This window comes from Oncorhynchus gorbuscha, linkage group LG12 (assembly GCF_021184085.1).
Source record: "Oncorhynchus gorbuscha isolate QuinsamMale2020 ecotype Even-year linkage group LG12, OgorEven_v1.0, whole genome shotgun sequence".
NCBI lineage: Eukaryota > Metazoa > Chordata > Actinopteri > Salmoniformes > Salmonidae > Oncorhynchus > Oncorhynchus gorbuscha.
In genome coordinates this window covers 59,194,393-59,212,947 of record NC_060184.1, presented here as the reverse complement: position 1 = coordinate 59,212,947, position 18,555 = coordinate 59,194,393, and the positions used below count along the sequence as shown (strand labels likewise).

Here is an 18,555-nt window from a genome sequence, read left to right as displayed (position 1 = left end):
TGAGGTCCTAAGCGCTCTGGAGCAGGTTTTTATCAAGGACCTCTTTGTACTTTGTTACTTTCCCTCGATCAGGACTAGTTGCCCAGTCCCTGCCACTGAAAACCATCCCCACAGCATGATGGCTCCACCACCGTAGGGATGGAGCCAGGTTTCCTCCAGACGTGATGCTTGGCGCTCAGGCCAAAGAGTTCAATGTTGTATCTCATGTTCTGAGAGTCCTTTAGGTGCCTTTTGACAAACTCCAAGTGGGCTGTCATGTGCCTTTTACTGAGGAGTGGCTTCTGTCTGGCCACTACCATAAAGGTCTGATTGGAGGAGTGCTGAGAGATGATTGTCCTTCTGGAAGGTTCTCCCATCTCAACAGAGGAACTCTGGGGCTCAGTCAGAGTGACCATCAGGGTCTTGGACACCTCCCTAATTGCTCAGTTTGGCTGGGCAGCCAGCTATGTAAATGTAAGAGTCTTGGTGGTTCCAAACCTCTTCCATTTAAGAATGATGGAGGCCACTGTGTTCTGGGGGACCTTCAATGCTGCAGAAATGTTTTGGACTCCCAAGTTGTAAAAACATCTCAAGGATGATCAATGGAAATGGATGCACCTGGGCTCAATTTAGAGTCTCATAGCAAAGGGTCTGAGTACTTATGTAAATAAGGTCATTCTGTTTTTAAGCGCAATACATTTCTACAATCTGTTTTTGCTTTGTCATTATGAGTTATTCTATGTAGATTGAGGTAAAACAGAATAAGGCTGGAACGTAACAAAATGTGGAAAAATTGAAGGGGTCTTAATACTTTCCGAATGCACTGTATTTAACCCCTTATTTTTGTTGGCTCATAACTACTTCCATTAGTTTGTATGTGTTACCTTCAGACGAGTCCCAATCACACATGGGGGTCGCAGAGCAAAACGGAGAGAGTCACCCCTTGCCTACAAGGGTTTGGCATTTTTATAGGACATACCATTCGGACGCTACAGAAGTTTTCGTGAGAAAATGAGATGAGATGAGTCTCATGGTCTGACAAACACAGCTGTAGCTTGGCCACCTTCCACCACAAATGTGGAAGATTGACATAGGCGGACTTGGTGGATGGAGACGCAGCCCACATTTTGATGGTGGTTTTTTCATTATGTTCCTTAGACATGTGTCAATAGACTCTCTCTTAAGGATTTTAATGAGGTATGGGCATTCTCATAATACTTTTTAGTCACTTGACAATATTGGGAAAAACTAACGTGGAAATCAGGATCTGTTTAGTCTTGTTCATAGGATAATATGTGACGTAATGATTTGGTGTTGTTTTTTTGCAGCTGTCCCAAAGAACATTTCCACCAAGCAGCAATACCGAGTCCTGGGGAATAGCCTGAACGTACATGTGGTCGCCCGGCTCATAGAACTCTTGGTATCCTAACCAGGCATATGCAACTCGTGGTATCCTAACCAGGTGTATACAACTCATGGTATCCTAACAAAAAATACTATCTGCCTCGGGAAAAATACTGTTTTCCAGTGTATGTTTTATAACTGAGATAATGTAGCGACAGTCTGTCTGTCCTACAGTCCACAGTTGATCCAGCGGGACAAGTTGCATTCTGTATTTATTGACCAAACTGTGTAAATGATGTTCTACATGACATGGATTGGAATCATGGAATCACCCTTTGCAGATGTCTTTGCTAACTGAATTAAATAAAATGTTTTTTTTGCTGCATTATTTTGTTCTGATTTTCTCAACTTGTATGTATTGTGATGGTTCTTCTTTTTGGCAGTAATTATGAATATGATTTGAGCCTTCCTCGTTTGTCAAGGAAGTTCAAAAAACCTTTTTCATCTTTTATACATGAGAGAAACTCCTCATCTCATTTGGACCGTACACTCATTTGAACCATACACTAAGGAATAAGCTTCAAACAGCCAGGTCCCTGCATGAGTTACTGTTAGCTAACTAACGTTCACCCCAGCCGATTCTTAACCTCTGGTTATTCATCTCTTAAATCATGTGATGGCTCGTGTCAGTCACCCAATAAAAGGACATAACCGGTATATAATTGTGTTTAAAATGCCCCCCCCCATCCCCCTTTCATCGTTGAGTAGGTTTGGGTGTTTTATGGTTCTATGTGGCTGCCAATGCCTGCTTCCAAAAGAAGACCAGTAGGGACAAAGTGCACCCCTGTCCCTTTTTAGAGGCATTAGTGTTATATCAGATCTGTACGGCAGTATAGTGTCTGAAGAGCAGGTGTCCAGGGACCAGACTCTCTCAGCATGGCTCGGATACAGCAGCTCTCCTGGTTGCTCTTCGGCCTCCTCTTCCTGGTTGGACTACAGTGTGACCAAGGGGAGCACGCCGCCCAAGGACCTCGCAGCAAGAGGGACATCAGTAATGACCAGTGAGTTTGGTGATGAGAGGATTTTAGTGATGGCCAGTGGTTGTTGGAATTGTGGTTATAGTTTTTTTCTGTTAATCTGCAAGAATGCAGTGTCTGATAAAAGCAGTTGTGTAATGTAATAACTATCTAAAGTGATTGAATCTGTCACATAAACTTTGCATTATTGCAACGGGTAAAAATGTTATCTGGAAATATTTTCGTTTCAGTCAAGCAACTCTGATCTTCAAAGCTCAACCAAGCATCACCTCCAAAGGGTGCATTTAATCTATTGCTATTGGAGAATGAGCTCATTTGTCATTGAAATCCCCCCCCCCCCAAAGATTAACAGCATTTAGTGCCTAACCTACATGCTATATCATATCTTCTGTATAGTGGTACGTCTTGTGTGTATATACAATTTAAAATGTTGATACATTAAATCTGTTCACATGTAAATTACTGATTTGAAATAAATATCTGGTCCTCCTAGGCCACGCATGTTATCAGAGAACGGTCACCTGGTCTTTTCCACCCATAACAAAGAGATCCGCTTCCAGACCTCAGGGTCAGGCAGTGTCAAAGTGGGAGATGAGGACCTCACTCAGCTGATGAGTCAGGTACACACACACACACACACACACACACACACACACACACACACACACACACACACACACACACACACACACACACACACACACACACACACACACACACACACACACACGCACGCGAGAGAAAGTCTTAAATGGATAAACATATCCACATTGACAGACAATTTGTACAAATGTTTTCATGTTTTGTACCATCTTTTCGAAAGGCATCCATCTTTGTTTTTTTTCCAGCTAAAGTTGTAGAAATCATATCAGATCAAGTGGTGGATTTCACCATAGATATGGTAATTGGAACATTGGGAAGTTATTTCGTTTTCTTATCCACTTATCTTGTTCACGTAACGATCTTTAGGAAAATATGTCCAAAAAGCACAAATATTCCATCTGTTCAGGACTTTGTTCTGTCTCTCAACATCTCTACAAGCGAGTGTTTTCACGTGATACCATGAATCATTAACAACTTATGAAGAGCAGACTCTGCAATTCAACCAGCATTTGACCAAAGATCAAAAAGTATTCATATCTCATTTTAGCGTAGCATGGTTATTACTCTTTAAAAACATTCATTTAATCATGTTGAAGAAACATGTAACATCAAAACTTCCATACCAAGTCTTCTTTACCTCTTACTTCATATAATTTCAGATCAAAACCAACAAAGCTGACATCGACAATATAAAACAAAATGGAGGTGGAACGTCCCCTGATGTCACTAACCAACTCAATACGCTCAACACAAAGGTGTCATCACTTGAAACTAAAGTGACAGCACTAGAACAGGTAAGTACAGTAGGGCCTACTTCTTACATGTTACATATTGAGTATGATGAATCTTACTCTTATTATAACAAATAATAATTTCCCTAACTCCAAACCCCTTATCCTCTTTCTCTCACCCTTACCGTCTGCCTCTGTCCTCTCCTCTCTCTTCCTGCCTCTCCAAGATGGTCCAGAGAAAGACATGTACCAGTAATCCCTGTCAGAATGGAGCCACCTGCCTAGACCTGCTGGACTCTTTTCACTGCATGTGCCCCAGCAACTGGGGGGTAAGTGGACACTGGAGTTGACACGGAGTGAGAGAGAGTGTGCACGAAGCTGCATGTATGTGTTATTCCTGTTTAAATCTGGTTTTGTGTGTCTGCAGGGTCCCATCTGTGCTGTGGATGTGAATGAGTGCCAGATCTTTGTCGGGACCTCTCAGGGATGTCAGAATGGAGCCACTTGCATCAACACCCCTGGATCCTTTACGTGAGGCCACACACACACACACACACACACACACACACACACACACACACACACACACACACACACACACACACACACACACACACACACAGAAACACAGAAACACACACACAGAAACACACACACAGAAACACACACACAGAAACACACTGAATCTGTCTTCTTGTATTTCTCTTCCAGTTGCACCTGTTCACCAGAGTGGTCTGGTACCCTGTGTACAACCCGCTATGACGACTGTCAGGGTGCTGCCCAGGACCTGTGTGTCCATGGGACATGCATCGACGCAGACAGAATCACACCGAATGTGGTAACTGTCAATCATCATTCAACAGTGTTGGCCTCCTATTTGATTTCATGGATCTCATCTGTATAAAAAAACGAATTGTCCGATTTTCTTTTACTTAGCTGTCGCCTGCCCTGTTTAACTAGCCAAAGATACTTTCATTTAATTAATGAAGACTGTCTCGACAAGGTAATTTATTTCAGCCGACGTCTTCACCCTGGTCCCTTGGCGTCAAACAATTAGTTTAATGTGATAAATGCCCTGTGAAGAAAGCAATTACTGGATTAGATTTAGCACTGCTAGCTACCATAGCCTTAATGTTTATATCATTTTATTAGAGTAGACTGGAGCAATGAAACACCTATTTTTCCTAGTGATGATAGATCTGAGGCCTGGTTTTGAGTAGTAGGCACCGATCCATTACCAGTAGTACAGTGCCGGTGGTCTTACATGGGAGTAGCTATGACCATTTACCCCTTGAATATCGAATCAAATCAATTATTTATAGGCAAAGATGCCTTCATCCTCTTTTATTTTAATTTTAAAGGCCCTTTGCTAATCTTATTGAGTCTCGGCTCAGTAGGCCATGATCGTCTTGGAAATAGAATGACTCTAGAATGACTGTATTTCTATGACGCAGGTCATTTCACATTATTGATTCACTACAAGTGCATCTAAATGTGCTCGGTACACATTCTGTACATATTCTATTCATGGGAGTTGACATTAATCCAGGCCATGCCATGTTGTGTTATTTCCTTCCAGCCCAAGTTTAAGTGTGTTTGTGATGATGGTTGGATGGCCCCAGCCGGCAACCCGGCCTGTATCTCAGACGTGGATGAGTGTAGCCTTGCCCAGAAGCCTTGCTCCACCAACCCCCCTGTGACCTGTTACAACACCCAGGGATCCTTCTACTGCGGCTCCTGTCCTGCTGGTGAGAGCCGCTCAATGCTCACAGTTTCCTTATCATCAATGGTATTGTGCATTAGGTCTGAGGAAACTGATGTTTGCTGACCCAAAATGGCTGTCATGGTTGGTTACCTCCATGTGGTTGCCAGATGGATGCTTCTTCCATCTTCCAAAATAGCATGTTTTGATCTTGAGTTGAAGTGCTCTCAAATTCAGTTATACAAGAGTACTTCTTAAGACAAAGACATTGCTCCAGCAAATCTGTAGGGTTTGAACTTGGGAAAGTACAAGAAAGCACAAGATTTGCAATTCGTGAGCGTTATTGAATATCATTTGGAAACGGCTGTCCTTAGCTCCTAGCTGGACTGCCCCTCTCAGGTGATACTCTGACATTAAGGGATCTGAGTCCTATTTCTTTCCTCTGGGAACAGCCCCATCGTGATTAACTGAACTCTACAGAGAAAAACAGGCTGTTCTATCTGTGAAGATGTGTGGATCTTTATGATGCTTAGTGTGTGTGTGTGTGTGTGTGTGTGTGTGTGTGTGTGTGTGTGTGTGTGTGTGTGTGTGTGTGTGTGTGTGTGTGTGTGTGTGTGTGTGTGTGTGTGTGTGTGTGTGTGTGTGTGTGCATCAGTAAAGAATAAATGTTATGCTTGCTTCTATATCATTACAATAAACAATGCATCTGTAAACTAAATGTGAATGTAACCTTGAATAATATGCCACTGCCTAACTGTGTAATAAACAATGATTTCCTGTATTACAGTAAATGTCCTTAGCACTGTTTGTTGTGCATTCCCCCAGGATGGCAGGGAAACGGCTACAGCTGTCTGGATGTCAATGAGTGTTCCACTAATAACGGAGGATGCTCCACTACTCCCATGGTCCAGTGTCTCAATACCATGGGCTCCTTCCACTGTGGTACCTGTCCTCCAGGTACCCATATCTGTATTTGGAGGAATGTCTTCTGATCCTCTCCCTCTTCTTTCTCTACCTTCCTCTCTGTACTGTTTTCTGGTATTTTTCTAGGATTTAGAAAATGTTTTCTGTTGCTACAAGTGATCTCTTGGTGACACATACACAGCATTTAGACCAACATGGTCTTACTCAGGTTACTGTAAGAGTATCCGTACACAACCCTTGGTTTGAAAGTCAAAACTGAGCTGGTGGATTTGGTGTACCACAGAAGAAAGCTGTCCTTGTTTTCCTGTCCGTGGTTACGGCGGATGCCAGCTGGCAGGTGGATGCTAGCTGACTCCTGGTAGTTTTCAGTAATATAGCTCTGATGAAAAGCAGATGCCTGACTATGTCGTGTGTTCAGCGCTAGCCCCATTCAGAGATCTCTGTGTGTATACTCTCTACCCCTCTGGCTCAGTTTCTGTCTCTCTCGTTTTCAATCTCACTCCTCCGTCTGTCCCTGTCTGTCTCTCATAATTAGTCATTGTGCTCAACAGTATTTTATGGCCTTTTTTATCATTCAAAATCTTGCTTTTTGACTAATGTATAGACCCACTGGTTCATTGGTGGATTGATTGATTGGTTAATTGATTGATCTGTATTCAGGCTATGAAGGAGATGGGAGAACCTGCACTCAGGCTAACATCTGTGCCAATAACAATGGAGGCTGCTACCCCCTTGCTACCTGCTCTTCCAATCCAGGTAAACATGCACACACACACCTACCTTTACCCTCACCTAATGACCACTGGCTGTGAGGATAAGACAGGGCCATTATAACAGGGGTTGACAGCTCTGCTCTCTCTCACCTCCCGATGGCTGATATCCACTATGAAGACTGTTACAGCCAGGAGACTAGATTATGATGCTATCTCATGAGTAGAGGCTGTGAGTGCTGAGAGAGCAGAGACACCAGAGCTCAATGACCTATTCATCTATGGGAGGACATGTAGTATACTTTTGTTGCATGGTAGTTAGGGAGATTTGGTTTATTTCTCAAACAAATTGTCCTTGTTCGTGCTGTATCCCTTATCCCTTATCTTTATACCCACTCCAGTCAATGCACCTGTGTCTTTTAATGTTATGTTCAGTGAGTTAATCAGGTATCCTGACTATGTCTCTGTGCTTCCAGGCTCCACCCTCCCAGTGTGCACCTGTCCCCCAGACTACACAGGAAATGGCTATGGCCCAACAGGATGCACCCAGAGCAGCAATATCTGCCAGACCAACAATCCATGTGTCAACGGACAGTGTGTGGTGAGCGTGGGTTACATGGGACCTAGCAGCTTCACAGTTTCTCAGAACCAGGATTTTACTCCTTAACATATGATTAGTCCAGTTTTCATCTATACAGTATATTATTTAAGCAGTAAGGCATGAGGGGGTGTAGTATGTGGCCAATATACCACGGCTAAGGGCTGTTCTCATGCACGACGCAATGCGGAGTGCCTGGATACAGCCCTTAGCCGTGGTAAATTGGCCATATACCACAAACACCCAAGGTGCCTTATTGCTATTATAAACTGGGTACCGTAAACTGGGTAACGTAGTTAGACCAGTAAAAATACATGTTTTGTCATATACGTGGTATACAGTCTGATATACTACAGCTGTCAGTCAATCAGCATTCAGGGCTTGAAAAAAACATGTTTATAATTGGGTTTTGGTAACATTTTTGCTGTATCCCCCCAGCCTACTTCCAACGGGTATCTCTGTACCTGTAGTCCTGGCTGGGGAGGGGTGAACTGTGACCAGAATGTCAATGAGTGTGCCAGCAACCCATGTCAGAACGGAGGTACCTGCAACGATGGACTCAATGGATTCACCTGTACCTGCACTGACCAGTGGACAGGGCCAACCTGCCAGACCACACAGCAAGGTGTGTGCATGTGTTCGTGCCGTCACTGCTTTGCATGTATATCTGTGTCTTTATGGAATGATAAAGAGAAATTGACTTATTTCAGGGCATTTGCTGTGTTTGTACAGTGTGTGTACTGTGTGCTTCACTTACCTGTGTGTGTGTGTGTTGTCAGTGTGTGGAGGCTACCTGACTGGCCCGGCTGGTACATTCAGCTACCCCAACACCCCTGGTAGTGACCAGTATGACCACCAGGTCAGCTGTGCCTGGGTCATCAGAACAGACGTCAACAAGGTCGGTGTAATCTAATGCCACACAGTCACTTACACGTGGCAGGTCCTGGACCAGAATACACATGACAAGACTGGACTCACAGTCTAACAAAGAGTTTGGCATATGCTGTTACATCAGTAGTAATGCAGTATCCCATGGAATAAGCATTTGTTGATTTGAATGCCTAACAATATGTGACATTTGTTCTATTCATTGTGCACGCCAAGTAGCTATAGAAGATGAGTGAGTACAAGAGAAGTGGAATAGTTCTTTAATGCTGTGTTAATACTGTGGTGTTAATTTCTTCCCAGATTCTACGGATCACCTTCCCTCACTTTGAGCTGGAGAACAGTGCCAACTGCAACTTTGACTTCCTTCAGATCCACGATGGAGAGAGCGCCTCGTCCTATCAGTTAGGGAAGTACTGCGGTACCAGCTCCCCCGCAGAGCTCTTCAGCTCCCACAATGCATTGTACTTTTGGTTCCGCTCTGACCATTCCGTCAACGCAGGCGGCTTCACTGTGGCCTGGACCTCACAGACACCAGGTGTGTGTCTGTGCTTGTGTGTGCCTGTGCGTGTCTGTGTTAGCAAGAGACCTAGACAAAATGTATTATTTGCAATCTACCTGAAATAGCTTAGTCAGGCGTTACCCATGTGCAGTCCTCTTCTCACGGCATTATGTACCTGTTTGTTCCACCTCCAGTATGTGGCGGGGAGTTGACCGAACCCTACGGTAACATCAACTCACCTGGTTACCCTGGCAACTATCCACCCAACCGCGACTGCTATTGGACGGTTGACGTGGCCCCCGGCCTGCTCATCACCTTTGCCTTCGGAACCCTCAGCCTGGAAAACCACCCTGACTGTAACTATGACTACCTGGAGGTGAGGCAGGCAACATGTCCCTTCAGCTGTGGAATATATATATATATTTATATCCCCACACATTGTGTGAATATTAAGATTTTTCATTTTCATCAGCAACTGTGAAAGTTCTAGGCCAGTTTCTGTAACGGTTGTCTGGCCTTGGTTCTGTGTTCTGTGTTCTAGATTCGGGATGGTCTACTCCCAGAAGATACGGTTCTAGGGAAGTACTGCCACAATGTGTCTCCTGCCCCTCTCCAGACCACGGGACCGGCAGCATGGATCCGGTTCCACTCGGACTTCTCTAACTCTGACCGTGGCTTCCACATCACATACACCACCTCTCCATGTAAGAGATCTCTGTCATATCAACTACTGTTAACAACTGACCTTTGATAAGGATAGGATTATTACAAGGATTCTCTATGTTTTGCTCTATGTTTTGCATTCTCTATGCAGCTTTTCTTGGTCCCAGATCTTTGTGCTGTTTTGCTCATTCCTATGGTCATTCCATAGGACTAGGCTATTCTAAAGGATCTCCCTCTCCAACTGAAGGTCATGTGTCCATCTCTCTCTGTTCTAGCTGACCCTGGTTGTGGAGGAACCTATACAGAGAGCGAGGGCATCATCATCTCCCCCAACTGGCCCAATAACTACGCCCACAACCGCCAGTGTGTCTACGTCATCCGCCTGCCGGCCAATGAGATTGTCTCGCTCAACTTCACGCACATGGACTTGGAGTCCCACAGCGGTTGTGTGTTTGACTATGTGGAGGTACAATAGTGTGTGTGTTTTTGTTTATCTATCCTTGTGGGTACCAGAAGTCCTCACAAGGATAGTAAAACAAAGAAATTCTGACATTTGGGGACAATTTCCCAGTCCCCACAATGAAAAATGCTAGGTTAGGTTTAGGATTAGAATTAAGGTTAGGGTTAGGTATTACAGTTAGGTATAGTTTTAGGGTTAGGATTTCAGGGGGTAAGGTTAGGGTTATGGTTAGGTTAAGGGTTTGGGGTTAAGGAAAAAATGATTTTTGATGGAAATAAATTATTTGGTCTCCACAAGGATAGCAATACAAAACTGTGTGTGTGTGTGTTTGTGATTGAGATTGTTGGTGGTGTCCAGGTGCTTTGTCTCTGGGAGGGGGATTAGCTATGATTTGTGTACCTGTATCTCTGTGTCCTCGTAACATTGTTCGTGTTTGACTCTCCTGGTTGTGTTTCCCAGGTCCGTGACGGTTCCACAGAGACAGACCCTCTGATTGGGAAGTACTGTGGCTACACCATCCCTGCCCCCATCCTGTCCTCCTCCAATGCTCTCTGGATCCGCTTCAAGTCTGACGGATCAATCACCCGGGCCGGGTTCAGGGCCACATACGAAGTCGGTGAGAAACACAAGCGCTGTCTAACCACACTAGTGGCAAAACACTGTCTCTTCACTGTCTTGTCACTGGAAAACCCCAACAAACCACACGCTCTTCAGATATGCCAAAAAAGCATGACCCGGTGACATATATAGGGTTACTGATAATGTACTGCATCCATATAGTGCTTCTCACTAGGTCTCCAGGCATTTCAAATCTCTAGTCCTCACGTCTCCCCGATCTCTACCTCTGTAGTAATCACATTTCAGCACAGCTGCCTCGCAGAGCTTATTGAAAGTGTGAGGCTTTTATGTGAAGGATAAAAAAGGGTTGTGTATTCAGCTTCTTCTGCCCCCTCCCCCACCATGCAGCTTTGTGTGTGTGTGGCCATCTCATATGTCTGTATGCCTGGCCTGTGTGTTGTTTAACAGCTGCTCGAGAGACTGAGGTTATATCAGCACAATTGAGTTATTGACATAGTCGTGTTCTGTTCAATGTTCTCTACCTCTCTTATTGAACCCTAAGTCGTCCTGCGGCAATGGCGATCTCTGGTGATTAAACACACTCTTGACGCGCACCGTGAATAGTGTGTGTGTGCACTTTAATGGCCCACCCTCCACTCCATCTTCTGCACCTGGAAATGGCCTGTCAGACTGGACTACTTAGTGTCAAAGTTCTCAATGCTGGTTTTCCTCGCTCCGGATTTGCATATACAGTATGTGAAGTGTAACAGTCGTGTATGGTGATCTGAGCCAAAAGACCATTTACAGTTTTGTCATTTAGCAGGCTCTCTTACAGGTCCTTACAGTTAATTTTCATTATCTGGCCACTGGTTTGCAGTCCATTAGAATGAATTAACTTGACCTCCTTTTCCAATTAGTTTGTGCATAGCCATCTAGAATTGTCTCAATGGAGTTCTCTCTTTCCCAGGCTGTGGTGGCACATTCTCTGGGACAGGTCAGATCCGGTCCCCCTACCACCCTGATGCCTACCCCCACAACAAGGAGTGTGAGTGGGTCATCAACCAACCACAGGGCTACGTTGTCACCCTCAACTTCCTCACCTTCGACATCGAGAGTGGCTCCTGTGTATATGACTTTGTTGAGGTATTCAAAATTCACTCCAGCCTTTCATTCTTGAATTCTGCCTCTGATTGTCAAACATTGTCAATGAATATACAGTACCAGTCAAAAGTTTGGACACCTACTCATTCCAGGGTTTTTCTTTATTTTTACTATGTTCTACATTGTAGAATAATAGTGAGGACATTAAAACTATGAAATAACACATATGAAATCATGTAGAAATTCCCCCCAGAAATGTCCAGGAACTTGCAGGTGCCTTGGTGGAAGAGTGGGGTAACATCTCACATCAAGAACTGGCAAATCTGGTGCAGTCCATGAGGAGGAGATGCACTGCAGTACCAAGTTTAGCTGGTGGCCACACCAGATACTGACTGTTACTTTTGATTTTGACCCCGCCTTTGTTCAGGGACACACTATTCAATTTCTGTTAGTCACATGTCTGTGGAACTTGTTCAGTTTATGTCTGTTGTTCGATCTTATGTTCAGACAAATATTTACGTTAAGTTTTCTGAAAATGAATGCAGTTGACAGTGAGAGGACGTTTTTTTTTTTTTTGCTGAGTTTGTTTACATTGCCAAAGCAAATGAAATAGATAATTAACAAAAGTGAAATAAACCATAAAAAATGAGCAATAAACATTACTCACAAAAGTTCCAAAGGAATAGAGACATTAAAAAAATGATGGCTATATACGTTGTGCAAATAGTTAAAGTACAAAAGGGAAAATAAATAAACATAAATGAGGGAAAGGGGGATCCCTAGTCAGTTGTACAACTGAATGAATTCAACTGAAATGTGTCTTTCCGCATTTAACCCAACCCCTGTCGTATTATCAATGGTGTTTGTTCTTCACTGGTTGCCCTTTTCTTGTGGCAACAGGTCACAAATCGTGGGTCTGTGTAATCTGAGGGAAATATGTGCCTCTAATATGGTCATACAGTTGGCCGGAGGTTAGGAAGTGCAGCTCAGTTTCCACCTCATTTTGTGGGCAGTTTGCACATAGCCTGTCTTCTTTTGACAACCAGGTCTGCCTTCAGTCGCCTTTCTCAAAAGCAAGGTTATGCTTACTGAGTATGTACATAGTAAATATTTCCTTAATTTTGGGTCAGTCACGGTGGTCAGGTATTCTGCCACTGTAGGGCCAAATAGCATTCTAGTTTGCTCAGGTCTTTTTTTGTAAATTCTTTCCAACGTGTCAAGTAATTATCTTTTTGTTTTCTCATGATTTGGTTGGGTCTAATTGTGTTGTTGTCCTGGGGCTCTGTGGGGTTAGTTTGTGTTTGTGAACAGAGCCCCAGGACCAGCTTGCTTAGGGGGCTCTTCTCCAGGTTCATCTCTCTGTAGGTGATGGCTTTGTTATGGAAGGGTTGAGAATCACTTCTTTTTAGGTGGTTGTAGAATTTAATGGCTCTTTGCTGTATTTTGATAATTAGTGGGTATCAGCCTAATTCTCCTCTGCATGCGTTATTTGGTGTTTTACATTGTACACGGGGGATATTTTTTCAGAATTCTGCATGCAGTCTCAATTTGGTGTTTGTCCCATTTTGTAAATGGTTGGTTTGTGAGAGGACCCCAGATCTCACAACCATAAAGGGAAATGGGTTCCATTACTGATTCAAGTATTTTTTGCCAGATCCTAATGGTATGTCAAATGTTATGTTCCTTTTGATGGCATAGAAGGCCCTTCTTGCCTTGTCTCTTAGATCCTTCACAGCTTTGTGGATGTTACTTGTGGCGCCAATGTTTAGGATGAGATATGTATAGTTTTTTTGTGTGCTCTAGGGCAACGGTGTCTAGATGGAATTTGTTTTTTGTGGTCCTGGCAACTGGACCTTTTTTGGAACACCATTATTTTTGTCTTACTGAGATTTACTGTCAGAGCCCAGGTCTGACAGAATCTGTGCAGAAGATCTAGGTGCTGCTGTAGACCCTCCTTGGTTGGGGACAGAAGCACCTGATAATCAACAAACAGCAGACATTTTACTTCAAATTCTAGTAGGGTGTGGCAGGGTGCTGCAGACTGTTCTAGTACCCTTGTACTAGTCAGTATATATGCTGAAGTGAGTGGGGCTTAAGCTGCATCCCTGTCTCACCCTAAGGCCCTGTGGAAAGAAATGGTTGTCCTTTCTTTCTTTCTTTCTTTCTTTCTATTTATCTCTCTCTCTCTCTCTCGCTCTCCTTTCTTTCTTTCTCTCTCTCACTTTCTTTCTCTCTCTCGCTCTTTCTTTCTATCTTTTTTTATTTATTTTTATTTCACCTTTATTTAACCAGGTAGGCTAGTTGAGAACAAGTTCTCATTTGCAACTGCGACCTGGCCAAGATAAAGCATAGCAGTGTGAACAGACAGCACAGAGTTACACATGGAGTAAACAATTAGCAAGTCAATAACACAGTAGAAAAAAATGGGCAGTCTATATACAATGTGTGCAAAAGGCATGAGGAGGTAGGCGAATAATACAATTTTGCAGATTAACACTGGAGTGATAAATGATCAGATGGTCATGTACAGATAGAGATATTGGTGTGCAAAATAGCAGAAAAGTAAATAAATAAAAACAGTATAAAAACAGTATGGGAATGAGGTAGGTGAAAAATGGGTGGGCTATTTACCTATACACTATGTACAGCAGCAGCGATCGGTTAGCTGCTCGGATAGCTGATGTTTGAATTTGGTGAGGGAGATAAAAGTCTCCAACTTCAGCGATTTTTGCAATTCGTTCCAGTCACAGGCAGCAGAGTACTGGAACGAAAGGCGGCCAAATGAGGTGTTGGCTTTAGGGATGATCAGTGAGATACACCTGCTGGAGCGCGTGCTACGGATGGGTGTTGCCATTGTGATCAGTGAACTGAGATAAGGCGGAGCTTTACCTAGCATGGACTTGTAGATGACCTGGAGCCAGTGGGTCTGGCGACGAATATGTAGTGAGGGCCAGCCGACTAGAGCATACAAGTCGCAGTGGTGGGTGGTATAAGGTGCTTTAGTGACAAAACGGATGGCACTGTGATAGACTGCATCCAGTTTGCTGAGTAGAGTGTTGGAAGCCATTTTGTAGATGACATCGCCGAAGTCGAGGATCGGTAGGATAGTCAGTTTTACTAGGGTAAGTTTGGCGGCGTGAGTGAAGGAGGCTTTGTTGCGGAATAGAAAGCCGACTCTTGATTTGATTTTCGATTGGAGATGTTTGATGTGAGTCTGGAAGGAGAGTTTGCAGTCTAGCCAGACACCTAGGTACTTATAGATGTCCACATATTCAAGGTCGGAACCATCCAGGGTGGTGATGCTAGTCGGGCATGCGGGTGCAGGCAGCGATCGGTTGAAAAGCATGCATTTGGTTTTACTCGCGTTTAAGAGCAGTTGGAGGCCACGGAAGGAGTGCTGTATGGCATTGAAGCTCGTTTGGAGGTTTGATAGCACAGTGTCCAATGACGGGCCGAAAGTATATAGAATGGTGTCGTCTGCGTAGAGGTGGATCAGGGAATCGCCCGCAGCAAGAGCAACATCATTGATATATACAGAGAAAAGAGTCGGCCCGAGAATTGAACCCTGTGGCACCCCCATAGAGACTGCCAGAGGATCGGACAGCATGCCCTCGGATTAGACACACTGAACTCTGTCTGCAAAGTAATTAGTGAACCAGGCAAGGCAGTCATCCGAAAAACCGAGGCTTTCACTCCTTTCTTTTTCTCTCTCTCTCCTTTCTTTCTTTCTTTCTTTCTATTTCTCGCTCTCTCCCTCTCTCTCTCTTCTCTCTCTCGCTTTCTTTCTCTCTCTCGCTCTTTCTTTTGCTCTTTCTTACTCGCTCTCTTTCTTTCGCTCTTTCTCTCCTTATCTCTCTCTTTCTCTCCCCCCCCAGGTAAGGGACGGCTCCACGGTGAGCTCTCCTCTGATTGGTACATACTGTGGCAACACCATGCCAGCCATGCTCCAGTCCACCCAAAGGTCCATGTACATCCGCTTCAAGACTGACTCGTCTGTCTCCAACCATGGCTTCACCGCAGCCTATGACTCTGCTATGGAGGGTAAGCCCTTGGCACTCATGAGATATGTAGTTTATTCTGCCTTAACTTAAAGCTCAAGTATCTAGTAGTGTGTATGTGTTGTCAGTGAGTGGTATCTGTGAGCCTATGTGTCCTGGGACAAATCCTTTGTCTCTGTATAATATTTTTAAAAATATATGAATTGTGTTGACTATGAATGAGGTGTAAAAAGAATAGTAATTTTGAGCCTGTTTCCCTGTTTGATACCATGATGCCAGGTTGTGGCGCTACTCTTAATGCCCCATCGGGCTCCCTCACCAGCCCTGGCCATCCCAACAACTACCCCCATGGAGCCAACTGCACCTGGTACATCTCTGTCGCCCCAGGCAACCTCATCCGCCTGTCATTCACCTCCTTCAACATGGAGTACCACATCAGCTGTAACTATGACTACGTGGAGGTGTATGACAATGGCACCGTGGCGACTGGGACCAAGCTTGGCAGGTAGAGTACAGTATACGCAAACAAACACATGTCAAGGTGTTAAGAACCCGTGGCAATATGGTGATTACCATAAATCATGTTAATGTGTGTGAACCTTGGCATGATTCAAAGTCAATATGCACTCTAGAAGTGATTCACTCTCGTGATAATTTACTCCCAACTCCACATCAACTCAAACTTCAGTTAACTTCTGTTGATGGTTTGGGAAAGAATAACCCTTTTTTCCCCCCTCCGCATGCGGCCTATCTCTTTCCAGGTACTGCGGTCGGTCCGTCCCTCCCTCTCTGACCAGCACAGACAACCTGATGACTGTCCTCTTTGTCTCCGACATCAGCCTAGCAACCGAAGGCTTCTCTGCCAACTATGTCTCTATCGATGCCACCACCGGTACGGTTACCCTCGGCAACAAGAAACATTACGGTTACCCTTGGCAACTGTTTTTTCCATTTACAACCCCCCCTCCCAACAACACATTCATTCACAGAATAAGTCACATAAAATCTGTGATATATGAGGGTTAGGAAGAAGAAATCACCGCCACTACGAGTACTGTTACCCTCAACAACATCAAGAATTCAAATGAACAGAAAAATAGAAAATATCTTGTCACATAAAATAGATGCGATACCAGGGTTAGAGGGGGTTCAAACCTTTATAACAAAATAAAGAAAACAAAACAAGAAAACATACAGAAAAGATGGCAGTAGTAAAGTAGAAGATTATATCCGAGTTTGACCAATGCTTTGCCTCTTGCTTGAATGGTACTGTAATTTACTGCACACAACATTACCCCTTTATGGTGTTGAGGTCTGGTACTGCAAGACTAACCTTATGTTAACCCCATCTCTTTCCCCTCATATTCACTAAATCCTATTCCTCTCATGTCTTCCCCAGACTGTAGTGAGACTTTCACCTCCCCTACAGGAGAACTCAGCTCTCCTAACTTTCCCAGTAACTACCCCAACAACCGCCAGTGTATCTATAAGATCATCGTTGGGGTCAACATGCAGATCATGCTCAACTTCACTGACTTTAATATGGAGGGCTCACCACCCAACTGTGCTTTCGACTATGTAGAGATCAGGTGAGCACCCAGTCATAACGGGCCTGATCTTATTCAGCTGTTACAGAAGGATGTTTGTCAGTTGTATGATTCAATTTCACTTGAGCATTCATTTTGGTGTAGTTAGCAGCTAGCCAGGCAAGAGAACCCATGCCAAAGTGAGTGACTGTGAAACCAATGTACAATAATGTGATTAGAATCAAATGAGAACTATGTCAGCAAGCGTGACGAGAAGAAAGCTGTTAATATAGCCAACAACTTAAATGCCACTATTTGTATCTCCCACGGTTTTCTCTGTCCCACAGAGATGGCGGTTATGAAACCTCTCCTCTGATTGGCAAGTTCTGCTCCAACCAGAGGCCTCCAATGATGGTGTCCCATAGCAACCGCCTGTGGCTCATGTTCCGTTCTGACTCCTCTGTCACCCTCCCTGGCTTCAGGGCACACTGGGACGGCACGCAGACAGGTGGGTGTGTGGGAGAAATGTCTATTTCATTAGCATCATCTTCAACAGGTATTGTGATACATACCCTAAAATGTACTATACTTGAACTACTCCGAATCTTAACTCCACCCTTCTGTTTGTACCTCTCTCCTCCTATTCCTCTCCTTTTGTTCATGCCCTTTCCCAACCTAGGTTGTGGAGGTACTCTGACCACCAGTTCGGGAGGGTTCTCCTCTCCTAACTACCCCCTACCCTACCACACTAACGCTGAGTGCTACTGGCTGATCAAGGCCGCCGCTGGGAGCCTGATCACTCTCAGCTTTGGTGACTTCGATCTGGAGTCCAGCACCAGCTGTACATATGACTACCTGGCCGTGAGTACAGAGCACTGTTCAAGGTTATCACACCCACATAACAGTCAGTCAGTACAAACTGAAATTGAACAGGAGAGACAACATGTGTTTATGACGTTGCTGAAAGAAAAGCATATCCCTTGCCCCTTTCGATATCTAACATAATGTCTGTCTGCCTGCCTGCCCATCCGTCCGCCCGTCTGTCCGTAGGTGTACGATGGGAACAGCACTAATGCTCCACAGCTGGCCAACCTGTGTGGGTCTCAGTTGCCCGCCCCAATCAACTCAAGTAGGAGTGAGCTCTATGTGAAACTACGCACAGACAGTGTCGTCGCAGCTGGAGGCTTCGTGGCCATGTATACAACCAGTGAGCATCTATCTCTCTCAAACACGC

The 18,555-nt window shown here is 44.3% G+C and overlaps 2 protein-coding genes across 2 annotated transcripts in view; both read left to right on the top strand.

The window, feature by feature from the left end:
* trdmt1 (tRNA aspartic acid methyltransferase 1) overlaps positions 1–1,708 on the top strand; it is a 20,662-nt gene extending 18,954 nt beyond the window's left edge. The window contains exon 11 of the mRNA XM_046292451.1: positions 1,308–1,708. Coding sequence (XP_046148407.1) covers positions 1,308–1,408 — 101 coding nt within the window. The 3' untranslated portion in view covers positions 1,409–1,708. The remainder of the gene's footprint in view (positions 1–1,307) is intronic.
* Positions 1,709–2,138: 430 nt separating this feature from the next.
* The window catches only part of cubn (cubilin (intrinsic factor-cobalamin receptor)), a 53,862-nt gene continuing 37,445 nt past the window's right edge, over positions 2,139–18,555 (top strand). The window contains exons 1-25 of the mRNA XM_046292450.1: positions 2,139–2,384; positions 2,854–2,980; positions 3,623–3,757; positions 3,922–4,023; positions 4,122–4,225; positions 4,406–4,532; positions 5,274–5,442; positions 6,222–6,353; positions 6,981–7,076; positions 7,507–7,631; positions 8,067–8,253; positions 8,408–8,526; positions 8,817–9,051; positions 9,210–9,391; positions 9,557–9,719; positions 9,954–10,144; positions 10,598–10,754; positions 11,664–11,839; positions 15,673–15,838; positions 16,075–16,300; positions 16,557–16,687; positions 17,195–17,384; positions 17,669–17,829; positions 18,001–18,182; positions 18,372–18,528. Of these exons, the coding sequence (XP_046148406.1) occupies positions 2,260–2,384; positions 2,854–2,980; positions 3,623–3,757; positions 3,922–4,023; positions 4,122–4,225; positions 4,406–4,532; positions 5,274–5,442; positions 6,222–6,353; positions 6,981–7,076; positions 7,507–7,631; positions 8,067–8,253; positions 8,408–8,526; positions 8,817–9,051; positions 9,210–9,391; positions 9,557–9,719; positions 9,954–10,144; positions 10,598–10,754; positions 11,664–11,839; positions 15,673–15,838; positions 16,075–16,300; positions 16,557–16,687; positions 17,195–17,384; positions 17,669–17,829; positions 18,001–18,182; positions 18,372–18,528 (3,865 nt within the window). The 5' untranslated portion in view covers positions 2,139–2,259. The remainder of the gene's footprint in view (positions 2,385–2,853; positions 2,981–3,622; positions 3,758–3,921; positions 4,024–4,121; positions 4,226–4,405; positions 4,533–5,273; positions 5,443–6,221; positions 6,354–6,980; positions 7,077–7,506; positions 7,632–8,066; positions 8,254–8,407; positions 8,527–8,816; positions 9,052–9,209; positions 9,392–9,556; positions 9,720–9,953; positions 10,145–10,597; positions 10,755–11,663; positions 11,840–15,672; positions 15,839–16,074; positions 16,301–16,556; positions 16,688–17,194; positions 17,385–17,668; positions 17,830–18,000; positions 18,183–18,371; positions 18,529–18,555) is intronic.